General features: G+C 38.1%; 1 protein-coding gene across 3 annotated transcripts; it reads left to right on the top strand.

Moving 5' to 3' along the window:
* Positions 1 to 194: 194 nt before the first annotated feature.
* On the top strand, positions 195 to 15,727 carry LOC131312478 (uncharacterized). Of its 3 annotated transcripts, none has more exons than XR_009195882.1 (15): positions 195 to 547; positions 2,710 to 3,423; positions 4,414 to 4,620; positions 4,706 to 5,017; positions 6,308 to 6,432; positions 6,668 to 7,777; positions 8,174 to 8,315; positions 8,419 to 8,584; positions 8,721 to 8,884; positions 10,336 to 10,421; positions 11,144 to 11,243; positions 11,371 to 11,432; positions 13,511 to 13,667; positions 15,073 to 15,320; positions 15,362 to 15,727. XR_009195882.1 is itself a non-coding variant. In XM_058340243.1 (15 exons), the coding sequence occupies exons 1-14, from the start codon at positions 371 to 373 to the stop codon at positions 15,220 to 15,222; spliced, it is 3,672 nt and encodes a 1,223-aa protein (XP_058196226.1). In that variant the 5' UTR covers positions 195 to 370; the 3' UTR covers positions 15,223 to 15,256; positions 15,287 to 15,727. The 3 variants fall into 3 exon arrangements, 2 of the variants coding, with proteins under 2 accessions (XP_058196226.1, XP_058196225.1); XM_058340243.1 differs by having other exon boundaries at positions 15,073 to 15,256; positions 15,287 to 15,727; XM_058340242.1 differs by having other exon boundaries at positions 196 to 547; positions 15,073 to 15,727.
* Positions 15,728 to 16,361: the final 634 nt, after the last annotated feature.

Here is a 16,361-nt window from a genome sequence, read left to right as displayed (position 1 = left end):
AACATGAAATAACACTACATGAACCGGACATAGAGTTAACAGATTATGTTCGGTTATTTCTGACATGGAACACAAATATAAGAAGACAGAATAACACAAAAAACTAAATAGATCGGGTTAGGATTGAAATTTTTTTGACACGAAACACCCTAAACCAACACACGGCACGACAAGATGCCCACTTTTAATTGTACTAAACCGGCGGCCTTTCGCCCAGGCCGGCACTGGGTCACTGCCAGTATCCCTTGTCCGACCCTGTATCCGCTCCGGTTCCTCCGTCTGCAGTGTGGGCTGGCAGCACAAAAAGCCCTCCAAAACCAAACCAGGTTTTCAATTCGAAAAAAACCTCGCACCAGATTCCTCCCATCCAATGGCCGTCGACACGGATTTCGCGTCGCTGATGAAAACCCTGAAGCTGGAAGATCCATTGCTCACGCCCCGGCCTTGGGAGTCGATCCCTTCAGAGAGCGGATCATCTCGCTCCGACATTCCAACATCCACTTCTTCTTCTCTCTCTACACCTCTCTACGACACTCCCATTGTCTCCGTAAGTCTTACACTACTACTCCTTTCGTCAATTTTTTTTTTGGGTAATGCAGATCAGCTTGCGCGCACCACGGAGCCTTGTTTCACAAGCTTACACGTGAGGTGAGGTGGCCCCAAGAATTAATCGAACCTGAAACCTTAAGAGTGAGCAAACCCCAAGTCTCACACACTTGGCCAACCCCTTGGGGTTCCTTTCGTCAATTTGTTCTCGATTGTGTCCGTTTAACCCATCTCTAGAAATGCAGCTCGTTTGTATATTGATCTGTTTGTCGTAGTTTGTGCATACCCGTTTGTTTTATGAAATATGGGTACAACCCGTCTGTATGGGGAATTTCCACAGACTTTATTTCAGGGGCGGCTCCACTAGGTTTTAGGGGTTCAAGCGAACACACTAGGTTCAAAAAATGCACTCCATTTTCAGACTTTCTTGTTGCATATACCAGTGTTCTAAAACTCGTTACTTGGTCGGCCAGGCACCTTAGAGCGAGTACTCGGCGTTAGTCGGCGAGTAATGCCCACTGAGTAGGGATTAGTTGCCTCGGCCACCTTGGAGCAAGTACTTGGTGAGGAATACCTTGTTTTAGAACACTGGCATATACTTGGGATATTTATTTCATATACTGTCGGACATTCGTATAAAACCAGAGTCAACGAAAATTTACATAAATTTGTGAGTGACATTCTATGGGTCGCTCATCGAAAAAACTTTATCTGGGTCAACCTGGAGCCAGAGAGCAACATTCTCTGGGTCAACCCGGGCTGTGGCCTCAACACTAGCATATACTTGGGATATTTATTTCATATACTGTCGGACATTCGTATAAAACCAGAGTAAATGAAAATTTACATAACTTTGTGAGTGACATTCTCTGGGTCGCTCATTGAAAAAACTTTATCTGGGTCAACCTGGACCCAGAGAGCAACATTCTCTGGGTCAACCTGGGCTGTGGCCTCAAGGCAAGAACATACGGTGAAGTCAAGCCTGCTCTCAGTAACATGGCTGCTGCTGCCAAGCTCCTCTGCACCTAGTCGGCCAGCACCAAGTGAGTTCGAAGGACTGTTACTCTGTTAGGTTTTATGCAAAAGAAGATGGGTAATTCACTGGTGTTTCACTACTGTATTGACGTTTTAGTTATGCCTAGATGTTATTTCTATATCTGAATTCCCTCAGGAGTCCTGTCTCTTAGCAGTTTGCCTACTCAATTAACTTACGTGATCTTTACAACATACCTACATGTCTGAACCTTTTGAGGATGCCATGCTTCTGCAAATCGCATCAAGTTTTAAGGACCTACTTGGTTGCCGGATTTGCTTTATTTCATGAATTGGTCAATGATTAATAAGCTAATTCCAAATCTGTGAATTTATGGACAGTCTAATTCACAATTTTCTAGGTGACCAGTGGGAGAAAACTTGAATTGGCTCAGTATTAGGAAGGAAATTGTATGTTGAAAAAGAAATGACAGACGTAGGCTCTGTTTCGCTTTCTCCCAAAACCTTATTTTTGAAAAAGAAGGTAATTTCAAACTCAAATATAACAAAATGAAAAATGATTTTTCAATTTTTTTTGCATCGTTTAAAAGATCTCAATGAGATCTATCAAACAAGATCCATATTGGTAGAAAAATTATTTGCGTAAATACATGATTTTTGACCTTAAAATTACCTTTTTTTTTTCTTAAACTTCCTTTTTTCTTAAAGTGGAACGGCATCGTAATTCACTTCATGGAAGCAGAATTTGTAGATTTGTGAAGTTGATACATTTTTGCGCAACTGCGCCTGAAATACATCTCCCGAAACTTGTCTATTGCCTAATGTAAATGCAATTATTTTAAAATTGTCCAGTTCACTCTTTTGGGACAGCCAAGAGGTCACGTGCAGATGTATTTTATTGAGATCAGGCCAGTCATGACTGTGCTCATATTTAAGTCCACATTGTTTTGGCCATTTCTCATACTAAGGACATATTTTCTAAATCATCATCGCGCATGAAAAATCAATTTGAGATGAATTTCCTTACTCTTCTCTCTTCATTGTCACATTCAAATTTCAGTACATATCTATTCTGGAGTCTGCTAAGTTAATATCTCATTCTAGCTTTTCTTGCACTTAGGTACTGCTGAAATTGTATACTATGATTACCAAACCATTTTTTGGTTGTAGGAGGCAAGTTTGGTGAGGATAGCATTAAATGCACAACAAGGCATAGAATCAGCTCTTATAACCATTGAAAAGCTCTGTGCAGCATTCTACTCTGATCCAGCTGATAGAACCTTCCATCGAATTCCCAGTTTGTGGAACCGGTCATCAAGCACTCTTGCTTTGGGAAGGATTCTCAAATCCATAGGCCACTCTGGATGTATAGTGTTTCTTCTCCGCAAATTTGTTGATCATTTTATTAATTTCGACTCAGACGAAAGTTTTAGCAATAAACCTTCAAATTCAGAAGCAAAAGAAAATCATAATGATCTTCCGGTTGAAGGGGGAGAACACCATATATGCAGTCTTGTTAATCAAGCATTCTCTGTTGCTGTGCGGAAGGTTTTAGAAGGTTACATATGTGGAGTGGATACACTATATACATCAGTGGGTTTAAGGCATTTAACATCGACTACTGATTTGTGTTCGCACTCTTGTTTTGGAGTAGGCAGTCTCAGGAGCTCAGTACATTCTGAAGTTACCCTATTGGAGGTTTACCTGCACACAAAGGAATTGAGAAATCAGATTGAAGCAATTGGACATATCTGCAACATAAGTGATATAGCTCTTTGCTTATCACTGTCAGCTTCAGAAGATTTAGTTGCTAAAGCTAATATAGAGTTCCGTAACTTCCCAACAGGTGGAAATCTGCTCACTTATTTGTATACACAACTACGGGTCAGAAACTCTGCATTATTCAAGCTTTTTGTTTGTCTCTTATAGATTCTGTTGTGCTTTGCCTTAAAATTGTTGGTTTCCATTCCTGGCCTTGTTGTTATTGGTCACTTTACATCGTTATCTGTATTGCACGATAGATCATTTATTTGTGAACTAGATATTAAATAAGACCTTCACCTTCCTACTAGGTAGCTGAAATATGTGGCCAACTGCTTATACCAAGTGAAGAAAATCTTGTGTGATGTTGTCTTGCAATGTTACATGGAGCCACCATTTTGCGTGAAGTGCCATGTCAACATGACATGGGTGCGGGATATGCCGGATATGGCTTGAATTAAATGCATATGGCTGTTGTATGCATAGATATTTCTTTTCTGCTCTAGGCAGACAAACCTAAAAGCCAAGATGGGAATCATGGATTCATCTCAGAAGCAGCAGCAGCATAAATATCATTTAAAATCCCATATGTTTATGGACCACCCTTTTAAGGGAATTGGTACTGGAGTGTCTCCATTACATACTTAACTAACGTGTTTGAGGCATAGGGAAAAAATCTGCTGGCGAAAATAGGATCATGGAAGCATATTAATTGGGCTGTGGGCTGTTACCTTATTAGTTTATCTATGTTAAAATTGTTTGATGTTTTATTCACCTTCTCAATTGTTTAACACACATAAATATGTAAAGTTTTATGGAGCCAACTTTTTTAACTCAGGTTCATGTGAAAATTATTGTTATTGATAGAAGTAGTTGAAGTATCCCTGAAGGTGCATCCAGATTTTGTTCCATAGTTGCGTTTCCACTTTCCTCGATTTTTAAGTTTTAGGTTTCCGACACCTAGATATGCATACTCATCCGACACCAGCACCCAGTCTGTTGAACGTAGTTGTCTTGCTTCATCAACATGCAAATTTTGAGTTGTGTAAATGGCTCTTTTTCTGTTAATTTTTGTGGTTCTACTGATGTATTATTCTGGTATTGTATTTGTAGGTTGCTGATCCGGTCCACAGTTCTGTCTTGAAGTTTCTCTTTCTGTCTTCTTGTGAACCGTACTGTGAATTTATCAGATCATGGATCTATGATGCCAAGCTTTGTGACCCGTATAATGAATTTCTCATAGAATTTGCGAAACATTCACCATCTTATTCACTTGACGAAGCTGGAAGGTGTAATGACATTCCATTGGCCGTGCTTAGGGTAATGCTATGGATTGTAGTTTAACAATGTAAACATTTATCTATCCCTTGGGATTTTGCTCACAATCTGGAAATTTCTGCCTCAGGAGCAAGATGGAGTTGCTGTACCCTGTTTTCTCAAAGATTTATCCATTCCACTTCTCAGAGCTGGTCAGCAGCTTCAAGTTGTAATGAAGTTGCTTGAATTGTGCAGTCACATTGGCATCGGGAACCATGCTTATGAGGATATTCTTCCCCGTTTGAGTGATTTCTCAAGTGACTTTCCATCTTATGCATCTTCATTGCCTTCTATTAAATTAAGCATTGAAGCTATGGTATGTGCAAGGAACAACTATTACAAAAGCAAGTTGGAAAAACTGGACATTGTTTTTACGGCATTGGAAATCAGATATCAACAGGTATTGCATCGTGAGAGTCCGCTGTGTCGTAATTGTTTGTAGTGTTTTCTACTTTTTATACTGACTATTGGAAAATTACGTACAGTATTTAGTCAGTGGGGAGAAATAAGAACCTTATTCCACAAGGTCTGTATGCAATCCAGTATCCACTCTCAAACTTTAGTTGAGATCACCTATCATCTTTGAGAAGAAAAAGCTTTAATTCCCTTGGAGTTGTGTTGCTGAAAGGGGCCCTTCATATGGATACTAGGAAAGTTATTATTTTTTGGTAAAAAACAAAGATTCTAGAATACTCTCAATGCACAAAAAGAAGGGCTTTCAGAAATTGCCCAACTCAATATGATAGGGATCTGTTGCTGGACAAATTATCAGCTGAATTGCAGCCCGGGAAAGAAATGCTTCACCAAGTTAGGGTTACAAATCTGAAAGTAGGATTTCTATCAAACTGGATATCAATGATTAATGAACAAAAAATTTTCAGAAAAATCCAGTAAAATGACTTTTTAAACTCCTAGAAAAACTTAATAATATCCTATTCGAGATGAAGAAAAGATACTAACCTGGGATTTGAAACAACACCAGAAAGTAGTTGTAACTTATAAATTAACACTCTAGCTCTCAAGTAGAGGTAGCTCAATGACGTTGTTTTGTTCATGCATCATTTGTCGAAGGTGTCATTTTTTATTTTCCTGCACGATTTTTATAGGTTCAGTACTTGTTATCCCTGTATCATTTATACAAGAGACCAAACGAGTGAGAATCAGCGTCTATGATTCTCACCCTTTATGACGACTTGGAGGTGAAATATGCTAAGTCAACTGAAGTCCCCTACGCATAGGGCTGTAAATGAACGGACCAGCTCGCGAGCTCGGCTTGGATCGTTAACGCTCAGCTCGTTTAGTAAATGAGCCGAGCTCAAGTTTCGGCTAGTAAACGAGCCAAGTGGAGCTTGGCTTGTTTGACAAAAGCTTGGCTCGATTAAAGAGAATTGTTTAGTAAATAACTAAGCTCGGCTAGTTAAGGGCTCGGCTCGTTAAGGCTCAAGCCAAGCTTGAGCTCAATAAAGCTCGACTTGGCTCGTTTACAGCCCTACCTGTGCAGCTCAAAGGGGGACTTGGAAGATTTGGAGCTTAAGTTTTATGTTTGTAGAATGCAGGCAGAAGAATTGTTCATTATCAAGCAATATTTATTTCTTCGTACTTACCAAATCTATGCCCGGTTCTGTTGCAGGCTTTTTCAGATTTCTTGCCTTCTTTTTTAATCTCTTCGTGAAAATTTATGCTTTCACAGGTAGTTCCACAGGGCAGTGCAGCAATCTATTCAAATACCTATGGAAGGAATCCAAACTTCCCTATTTCATTTTCAAAGGATGACAGTTTCATTTGTCCTTCTACCAGTAATGGTTATTTGGATACGTGAGCTCTCTCTCTCTCTCTCTCCCCCCCGGTATCAGTGTATGTTGGTTATCAGCTTATGACATTTGTTTTGCATGCCTACCACCTCCTTCAAAATCAGAAGATCCTGATCATAACCTGCATTGACATTGATTTATTTTACTTCTTTCACCCACCTGTCTGCCGTATTTCTGATGTTATTCTATGCTTCTCTCATCTCCTTCCATGACTGTATGCTGACATTCGTGATTCCCAGGGCTTTTGACAATATGGAGTCTGAGGTTGCCAGCACAACGGATGAGTTCTCTTATGCGGGGGAGTTGGAATCATCAGAATGTTCATCTTTAAGTGGCTCCGAAGAAGAAAGTGATTCTATGCAGCTGATTCAATTTCCTCGTAATTTGGTTGCAGTTGAACAGAACTATTTATCTGCTTTAAATTTACTTTCAACTGTTGCCGTCGATAATTCTGCTCAGAAACCTTCGGAAAGTGATATATCAAACCGCATGGAAGGTGATTCATGTGACATTAATGAGAAATCCGCTCTAGAGGACGGATCTGTTTATCCTAGTCACAGAGGAACAAAGTTGACCAAATGGAAGCCAAATGGCTCAAGGTTGTCTGACGCCAAAAACACAGATAGTCAGTGCGATGCAGGCTGGTTTCTTAGTGACATTGTGAAAAGTTATTTTTATGTGGACCGAAGGTATAGAGACAATGGTGCGCGAAATGTGGGCAATATGATTTTCCCAGCAAATTCTTTAACGGGGGAAACCAACGATGAGGATCAACTTTCAAACAGAACTTACCTTCTGTCAAACTTAAATTTTTTGCAACAATCAAACCACAAATACCATTCCAATCTTCTTAGTATGAACCCAGTATTGTTTAAAAGTGACCTGATGGGCAAACATGGAGTGAAAGGCTGCGTAGACCGAATAGAACCCTTTCCTTGCTTTGATTTTTCATCTGTAAAAGACCCTTGTAAGTTTTATGCCAAGAACTTATCTGCCAATGCCAGGCATCAGTTTGGAGCTGAAGTTGCACTTTTCCCGAAATCTAATGCTTCTGCTGCACTTGCTACGAGCAAATACCGCGAGAAGGAAAGCAACAATATTCCTTCGATCTTGATTGATAAGCATGAGTTTCCTCATGATGATTTTACTTTGGAATCAAAGAATGAGAAGAAAGAACAAGTGGTGCTGGACAATGTTTCTGGTGGAAGTGGTTGGCAGAGTATGCTCTGTTGTTCAGATAGTAGTGTCAATTTTAGTGGCAGAGATCAAAGGAACAGTTTGGCAGCTACATTTGAGATACCACTTGATTTTGTAATTGAGAAATGCCTCTTGCAGGAAATCTTGCTTCAGTATCCTTATACTTTGCCCTAGACAGAAACGAGATTTATGGTCATATGACCTGTGTTTGCCTTTTCTATTTACCTGTTCTTTGTTTAAATTTTGTAGTCCTGTCGTTGCTTTCATGCCTAATGCAGTCATCAATTATGCTAAGTCATCTATCTGAGTTGTTGGAAAAGACCAAGTTGTGTTACTTGCATATATAATTGTTTGCTTAAGAATTTTGGGGACTCTTTCAGGTGAGCATGAATATCGTTTGAGAAACAAGCTCTACATTCTAGCACCGTCCTTGCATATTTTTTGTGATAAAATTTTGTTTTCACAAGAGAATAGTTTCTTCAGTTGGGTTATTCCAGTTTGAAATGCAAATAATTTGTGCTAGTTATGCCTTCCCTTAACAAAGCCAGATATTGGTATGTCAGCAAGTTGACTATTAAAATACTTGAAGAAGGATTTGATTTGAAAGGACATCTACTGGCATTGCGGCGATACCATTTCATGGAATTAGCTGACTGGGCAGATTTGTTTATCATGTCCCTTTTGCATCATGTATTCAAACAATTGACTAGCCACTTCAGTGTATTATGTTTTCAATTGTTTTGTTTGAAAAAAAGCTGGTCTGATTATGTTTCTTTTCTCACCTTGAAACCAGAAATCCTACGTGACAGGGGGAGATCAGAAAGTCTCAGATATTCAGGGGTTACTTGAGATGTCAGTTCAGAGGTCTTCATGTGAAGGAGACCATAATAAGGACCGTCTATTCGTGTACATGAAGGGAAAGGGAAATGGCACAATGCCTCTCTCGACATCTACAATAGGTGAATCTTTTATCGTGGATGGCTGATGCTACAAACTCATTTTGTTTGTTTTCTCCTACTGCATTTCTTTTGTTTCCGTTGGTGCTTGAAGTGTTTGGCTTGGTGTTTTACATGTTTTTTGTTGTTTGTATGTCAGGACTCGATTCTTTCGATTTTTTAGGTTTGGGTTACAGAGTGGATTGGCCGGTCAGTATTGTTGTGACACCACAGGCCTTAGAAATATATGCCCAGATATTCAGCTTTCTTATTCGAGTCAAGCTTGCTGTTTTCTCATTAACTGACATATGGTCCTCGTTGAAGGTATGGATTAACACATGCATACAATGTTTATGCAGATATGTATCATTACTTGTATCACAATTACCCTTGACTCTTTGTTCCTGTCCGTCAATTTATTGAAGCTTGCGAACATTACAAGATTGTTAACCACCAATCCATCTAAAAGCTTAAACTATTAGAGAGAGGGATAGTTTTATTATTTATATCTCAACAAACCCCCTCACGTGTAGCTAGACTCTTCTCCATAAGCCAGCTAAACACGTGTAAATAGTTTACTCGTTTTGTAGGTAGTGAGGTTCAAACACATGATCTATTGCATTCTATTATGCCATCTTTGATTGTTAACCACCAATTTCATCTAAAACCTTAAGATATTAGTGAGTTAGATAATTTTATTATTCATATTTTCAACAAACATCAATAGCCTGTAATTATGCTTTTTTCATTAACTGCTTTGGAGCGAGGGACTGCTTCTTTTCTTCTGGTTGTGGGATTGACTAATGATTGGTTGTCTGGCTTTTCTACAATATTCTAGTCCTGATAAAAGAAGAAGCTTGGGGTGTGTGTGTGTGTGTGTATTATCTCTTCCCCTGCACTGTGCACAGATCTTTGTATTAATGTTTACTTTGATTGTTCAAGCCTGCTTGATTAAAATTGAAAACTTAGGTACTTACAGATTCTAAAGATGTACTTTTAAACCTAAACAACCTTCGAAAATATCAATGGCGTTAGAACTGAACTTGATTTGTTGTGTTTATTGGCAAGTGCCAATGAGTCAAATATTGGTATGTTGCCAGTCAGTTTATTCCTTTTTTGCTTTCTTTTTGTTTGCCTCTTTGCTCGCGCCATGGTTTCTGTAGGTCCATTGATGCTCCCTTGCATCCATGATAATCATTGTTGTTTGCATTCTTGTCATTCAAGCTTCGTGTCTAAATTTTTGGCTGTGAACCACTGTCTCATCTAAAAGCTTAAGCTATTGGAGAGGTTTTACTTATTATACTCTCCATACGGTCCCCTCACTTGTCTCCATAAGGAGGCCAAACACATTCATTGTTTATGATTTATGAAGTAGGTGGTGAGGTTCCAGCACCCATTTTGATACCATGTTAAAACGTGAACTGGAGCTTGTCATTAGTTAGTGGCCAACAATTTAGCACCAAATCCATACTATGGTGCTTATGATTGGATCTTCCAGTAGTAATAATTTTGTACATGGACTTTGTTTTAGTGACCTGAGAACTGGATTTAGCTTATTGTGCTTACTAGCAACGGATTAGTGGAAGGCACACTGTGACACACTCACCAAAACAATATATATACAGAGGAGAAAGGAAGAAATGACGTTTTATAGTCATACAATGCTTTGATTCCTTTGAATGTTCACTTCTGTCACCATGGGTAAAATTAGCTCATGAAATCTTTTGGAAATTTACAGTAAGATATTTGATACTTTTGCAAATGTTGGTCAACAGGATTTACTGCATTTAGTTAATCAGAATCGCCATTCTGAAGCACGTGTCCCAGAAATGCGACATTTCAATATCTTAATCACAGTGAGGTATGATGCATATTTTTAAACGATAAACGTGCTCCAGTCTATGCTTTCTTCTATTGTCTATCCATTGTGGCGTTTCTAAGTCTTTGGTCTATTGCTTTCTTCGGAATTGCTTCTGTGACTTTATTTGATGAACTAAGTAGCATGTGTTAAGTAAGGGTGCTTTATCCATGTCAGAGTCTGATACTTCTGGGTTACTTCAAGATTTGTGTCTTACTATTCTTGATTGTTTCCATGATAAAAAGAAACAAAAATTCACAACTAGCCCGACACCTCCTGAAATGGTAATGGTCATATTTATGTACTGAAGAGATTTCATGGTAGAAAAGATTTAAAATAACTGATGAGTTCCTTTTTTTTCTTTTCTATTGCAATTTCTGGGTTATTGTATGACAATTTTTAAGGGAGAATGCCCAAAACTGCAAAGAAAATGGTGAACTGGTGAAGACATATCCAATATTACGGAAAAAGATTGGCGCTGATACTTCTTTACTGACTTGTCCTACTTTTTTGGAATTTTTTGTATTTGCTTATCACATTTTAATATTTCAAGTTTTATTAGAGAAAGGTTTCTTATGTACTTGCTCTACCTTTCGGGAGGGCATCCTCACCTTAAGAGCCACTTTTTTGAATCTCTGTTTAACTATTTCATGATAAATTTTTTACTTCTCGTTTTTTGAATCATATATCTGACAATGACATGCCCCTACTCTCTTGCATTTCAGGCACCAAGTCAATCATTTTGTATCTACATTGCAGCAATATGTCCAATCGCAGTTATCCCATGTATCCTGGTGCAGGTTTCTAGACTGTCGTAAGCACAAGGTTTGAGGCCTCTTTTTCTGTGGTTTACAACTAATAGGCATTCAATTTCATTGTTTTTTCTTTTCTAAATTGTTCCCCTGGATTTGTTGTCCTTTTTTCCCTTTGTTTTGACCTTTTGCTTTTGTAGGTCAAAGATATGAAGGATCTCGACTCAGTTCATATGGGATATCTAACTGATGCCCTGCACATGTAAGTTCACATTTTGTGGTTGCTTTCCTTTGAAGCATGGTACTCCAAAAACATAGTAGTACTATATGGATACAGCGAAATATGTAAAAGTTATGCCAAACACATATTGGTGTACGTCACAATATTCAGTTACATCGTCGGTAAGCTGTTGGTAGAGTGAAAGAGATGCCAAAACATATCGGTGTATGTTACAAAAATATTCAGGTACATTGCAGGTAAGCTGTTGGTATTGGTATGAGTACTCCTGTGGGTACTGTGTTGGCATACCTTGTTTTTTTCTCTTTTCCCCCTTGGAGCTTTTGTGTTTTGATGTAATACATGCGATATCAACAACTTATGCGTTCTATTCCTTTTTGATCTTAACTATTTTGAAGCACCCATGAAAAGAAGAGAGTTGGGGAAGTCTGAATTCAAGTAGTAGTGGGACATCCATGAATGAAAATATCATGCTCCTCTTTAGAGTTCCATTATGTTGAGATGAATAAGTGGTAAGACTTTGCGAGATAGAATTAGACACGAAAAACGTTCGCGTAATGGTAATGGTAGTACCAAGAGGAGATAAGATGAGAGAAAATGGATGAAGGTGGTTTGTACGTGTCTATGGTAGATCAGTCGATGTAGAAGTTAAAAGGTGCTATATGGCAATGGTATATGGTAGCACTAAGGGGAGGGGTAGACCAAAATGACATTAGAGGCGGTAGTTTCTAAGGACGAAGGTTTTTTGAAGATCATGGAACATGATGCCCTTGATTGAGCTCAATGCAGATAATAGATTCATGTAGCTGAGGACTTAAGGTTTGGTTTGGTTTATTGAGCACCTCTTTCATCTTACATTACATAAAATTAAAACCATAGAAAGACAGGTAAATGTACTAATTGAGCACATAAGTTCTAGTATACAATAGATTACTATTTGGTTAGAATTTTTTGGGAAATGTGGCCACCATCATGAGCACTAGGTGTTTGGTACTTACCTAGATCAAGATGAAGTGCTCTTTGAATTTGCTGGAAGCATTCTTGCATTTGGCATGTATATTTAAGACTATCTTCCTAAACAATGGATGAAAAAATTGCTAATGTGCAACTTCCGCACCCGATCATGTTAAAGTTTTGTTTTGGTATCGCTGTACCAGTACCATAAATTTACAAGGAGACAAGTTTCGGTCCTAGATGTGCAATGTATAGTTAACTCGAAAATTGAACTAGATATTCAATGGTCTGCCAATTAAATAGAAGCTTGTGTTTACTAAATAATTTCAAGTATCACCTAGTTAAAGCTTATTCTGTCGCTCCAGATATATTTTATTCAAATATGTTGTCATGAATTCCCATGCATACAACATATAAAATGAAGCTTATTTTTCTTCTCGATGGTACAAAGAAAGGGTTTGAATGCTTGTAGGACTACTCACTGAAACTGGCTTTTTGGCTTACGCATACAACGTTTCTACTGGCAGTTTGTCTCTTCAAATACCGGAATTATTAATTTCATGGGGAGATTTTGGAAGTTAGACTTCCCTTAGTTCCCGAACCACCGAAAGCAAAAACTGTTACCATGGCTAACTGAAGTACCAGAGAGAAAACGGGATTGACATAAGACTAATGGAAAAGTAAGAAGGCTGTGTTTCCTTTCAATCCTTTTGCATTGAACGAGGGAAATGCTTTAAGGAAAATTAAAGAATAAAGCTGGGAGGAGAAGATTAAAGCAAGGTAGGCGAAATACTAGAAGAGCAAAGTGAAATCATGATTGTTCTTTTCATGAATAAATATATATGGTTGCAGGGTGCAAAATAACTCTGTTTCTAACTGAGATAAGTATGGCTTGCATTGTTGGTTATCCCGTGTTCTTATTATTATCATCACTATCATGTAGTAACATTTAGAACTAATGTTGTAATTTACAAGATGTTTTCGTCATCCTCCAAGAATCTCTCTCTCTCTCTCTCTCTCTCTCTCTCTCTCTCTCTCTCTCTCTCTCTCTCTCTCTCGTTTACATACGACTAGCATATTTTCTATGCTTAAATTGCCAAAAATTAATTTTCATGTCATTTATCTTATTCTCCGATATTTCCTTTCAGATGCTTCTTGTCTGAAGAAATGCAGTCCATAGCCAGAATTATTGATCGCATTTTACAGTGTGCACTAGACTTCAGGTCTTGTTTGACTGGAGCCGATTTTGAAGCTGTACTTTCTGGAAGTTTGTCGGGTAAACTTTCTCGAATCAACATTTCCCAGGTGGTTCTCATATCCTGATACTCTTTGTTATTTATATGGTTTCAATTAGTAAATTACATTCTCTGACTCGCATTTAATGACTTCTATGTGTAATCTGTCTTTCTAGACAAAGTCTGCATTGGTAATTTCTGCTTACCAACTGCATACCATGTGGCCATAGACAAAAAGTCTCGATTACTGGCAAATTGAAACCAATTACAATCCAAGTCAAACTGGTGAAAGAGATGAAATTAGAACTTTCACATTTAGCCTAACTATTGCATGGATTACAAGGTAACTATTGAATGCAAGTCACTGGAATATTATATTATAGATAGACAGATACAAACTTTTGCAATTTCGTCAACAACTTCAATGAAGATCAATTAGATACATGCATGCATCAGTTAATTTATCCCTAGTGAAAGTTTTGCTCAACATTTAAGTTTTTATTTGATTTGGTTATAATAGTTTGACTTTTTTTTTTTTTTTTTGGGGGGGGGGGGGGGGCGGGTGCTGGTAGATTTGGCCAGATTAGAGAGGGAATTAAATTCAAAACTCCGTTGAAGGTTATTTACCACGTTCAAGTACATCTATCAGCGGAGAGAATACGTATTCGGTGGACAATCAATTCTATAAAGCATATAACAGACAATATCTCGGAGTAATTGGTATTACAGACATGACGTCCAAATTAGTTTGGTGGGATTACTCATCTCATGGGATTGTATATCTCGCTCTTAGGCAGACAAATCAGTCATGATTACGTTGATACTTCCTATGTATCATCATCAAACCATAACACTCCACATGCTTACACAAAACACACAGTCTGGGCAAGGAGAAAAGAGTGTGATACTATCTTGCACATGCTCTCGATCACTTAATGTTGAAGTATAGATTCTAGATTTTGGGTTTGTAGTGAAAAAGATGGAGAGAAGAAAGAGTAAAAGCAAAAGAGATGTAATCCTTAACTTACTTCCTCAGACCACATGCATTTATAACATTAACCAAGAGAATTACCCCCAAGTACCCTACCTAGTATGTACAAGTAGTAAATTAAATATCACCTAGCACTCTTTAACACTCCCCTTAAAGCTGGATCAAAGATATTAAACTCGCAAAGCTTGAAGTCAACTACTATAGACCATAACGGACGGTACCCTCTGTTACATTCATTGTTGTGGTTTGTCAGATCATGATGTCTGGGCATTTGTCTATGTAATTTAACTTGTATGGTGCTTGCATGACTCTATATGAATCTGAGATGTGTGAACGTCTGCATGGTTTAATTTCACTTTTTTGCAGTACTTGTTCTTGGATAGCTTCATTGGATTGTCAAACTATTCTAATTACGTTGTATCAAACAAGACAAATTAAAAGAAGTCTTAACTTTGACAACGAAATGTTTGTTTATGACTTGCAGGTAATTGCCATAAGACAGACGTTCCATAAAAATCTCAAAGAGCTGCATGTGTGTTATCTCAACACACCAACTCACACGGAGTTTGGTCTTTCTCGTTTCTGGGGTTATCTCAATTACAACGAGTACTACTCAGACGCCGGTAGGCGGTAACGATAAAGTTCAACCTACCGTCTTTTGGTCTAATGGTCTGTTCCACTCTTCTTGAGCTTGTAATTGAGATCCCTCTCTCCTTAGACTGACCCAGAAAGGTTTCTGCACTAAAGTTGCCTTCAACTGCTGACCCAGAAAGATTTGTACAGTGGACCGTAAGATTTTTGGGGCTTGTCACACTGTTCTGCTTCTGTTAATGCTGTGTAATGGAGGTCCTGATCTTCCAATGTTGTAAATTACCATCTTGCATGAGAATGCTGCATCTCGCCCACATTTTTTAGGGTCCTGAGGCTGTGGTTCGACATTTGAATGACAAGGTTCGAAAGGTCAAATTGAAATTTAAAGTCTATTGGACAAAGGTACTATAAAATTGGACAAAATTTGTACTTAATTAGTATAAATCCAGAATCATCTTTACCGGTCATTCTTGCTAGACGATTGTACAAATTCATGACAGCTATACCTGATTCTCTCTACGAATCACTCAATACTCATGCTACCGTTTGACCGCTATCGTTACTGGTATATAGGCCGCTACTGCTACTGCTATCTTAAACCATGGTGGCACCCAAGAGCCGAAATGATTCAGTAATTAATCCAAGACCACCGGAAAATATTTTGGTTCTCAAAACCTCTGTGCGACCATCGCATTCAAACAACCAGTTCTGTCTCTTCTTCTTTTCTTTTTTTTCCGGGAAATTTATAGAAATGGTCCTCCTAGTTTTACCCGAGTTTCATTTTCGTCCTTCAAATATCAATTGAAACTCTTTTGACTTTCAAGTTAGATTTTCATACCTAGTTGGTCTAATTGATAACGTCTGTCAACCAAATTGAATGGAAAAAATTAGATTGAGGGCAGACGTTATCAATTGGACCGACTTGGTATGAACTGCAATGTCCAAATTGTCATCAATTTAATTTTTTTCGTCTAGTTTGGCTGACAGAAGTTATCGATTGGACCAATTTAGTATGAAAATCAAATTTGAAGGTCAAAAAAGTTATAATTAATATTTAGAGAACGAAAATGAGACTTGGATGAAACTAAGAGAACCATTTATATAAAATTTCCTCTTTTTTTTTCCCTTCTTTCAAATTAATGTTTACTGTTCTTTTTTAACTTTTTTCTTTTAGAACCAATG

This window comes from Rhododendron vialii, chromosome 13a (genome assembly GCF_030253575.1).
Source record: "Rhododendron vialii isolate Sample 1 chromosome 13a, ASM3025357v1".
Lineage (NCBI taxonomy): Eukaryota > Viridiplantae > Streptophyta > Magnoliopsida > Ericales > Ericaceae > Rhododendron > Rhododendron vialii.
This window is presented reverse-complemented; position numbering and strand designations above follow the sequence as displayed.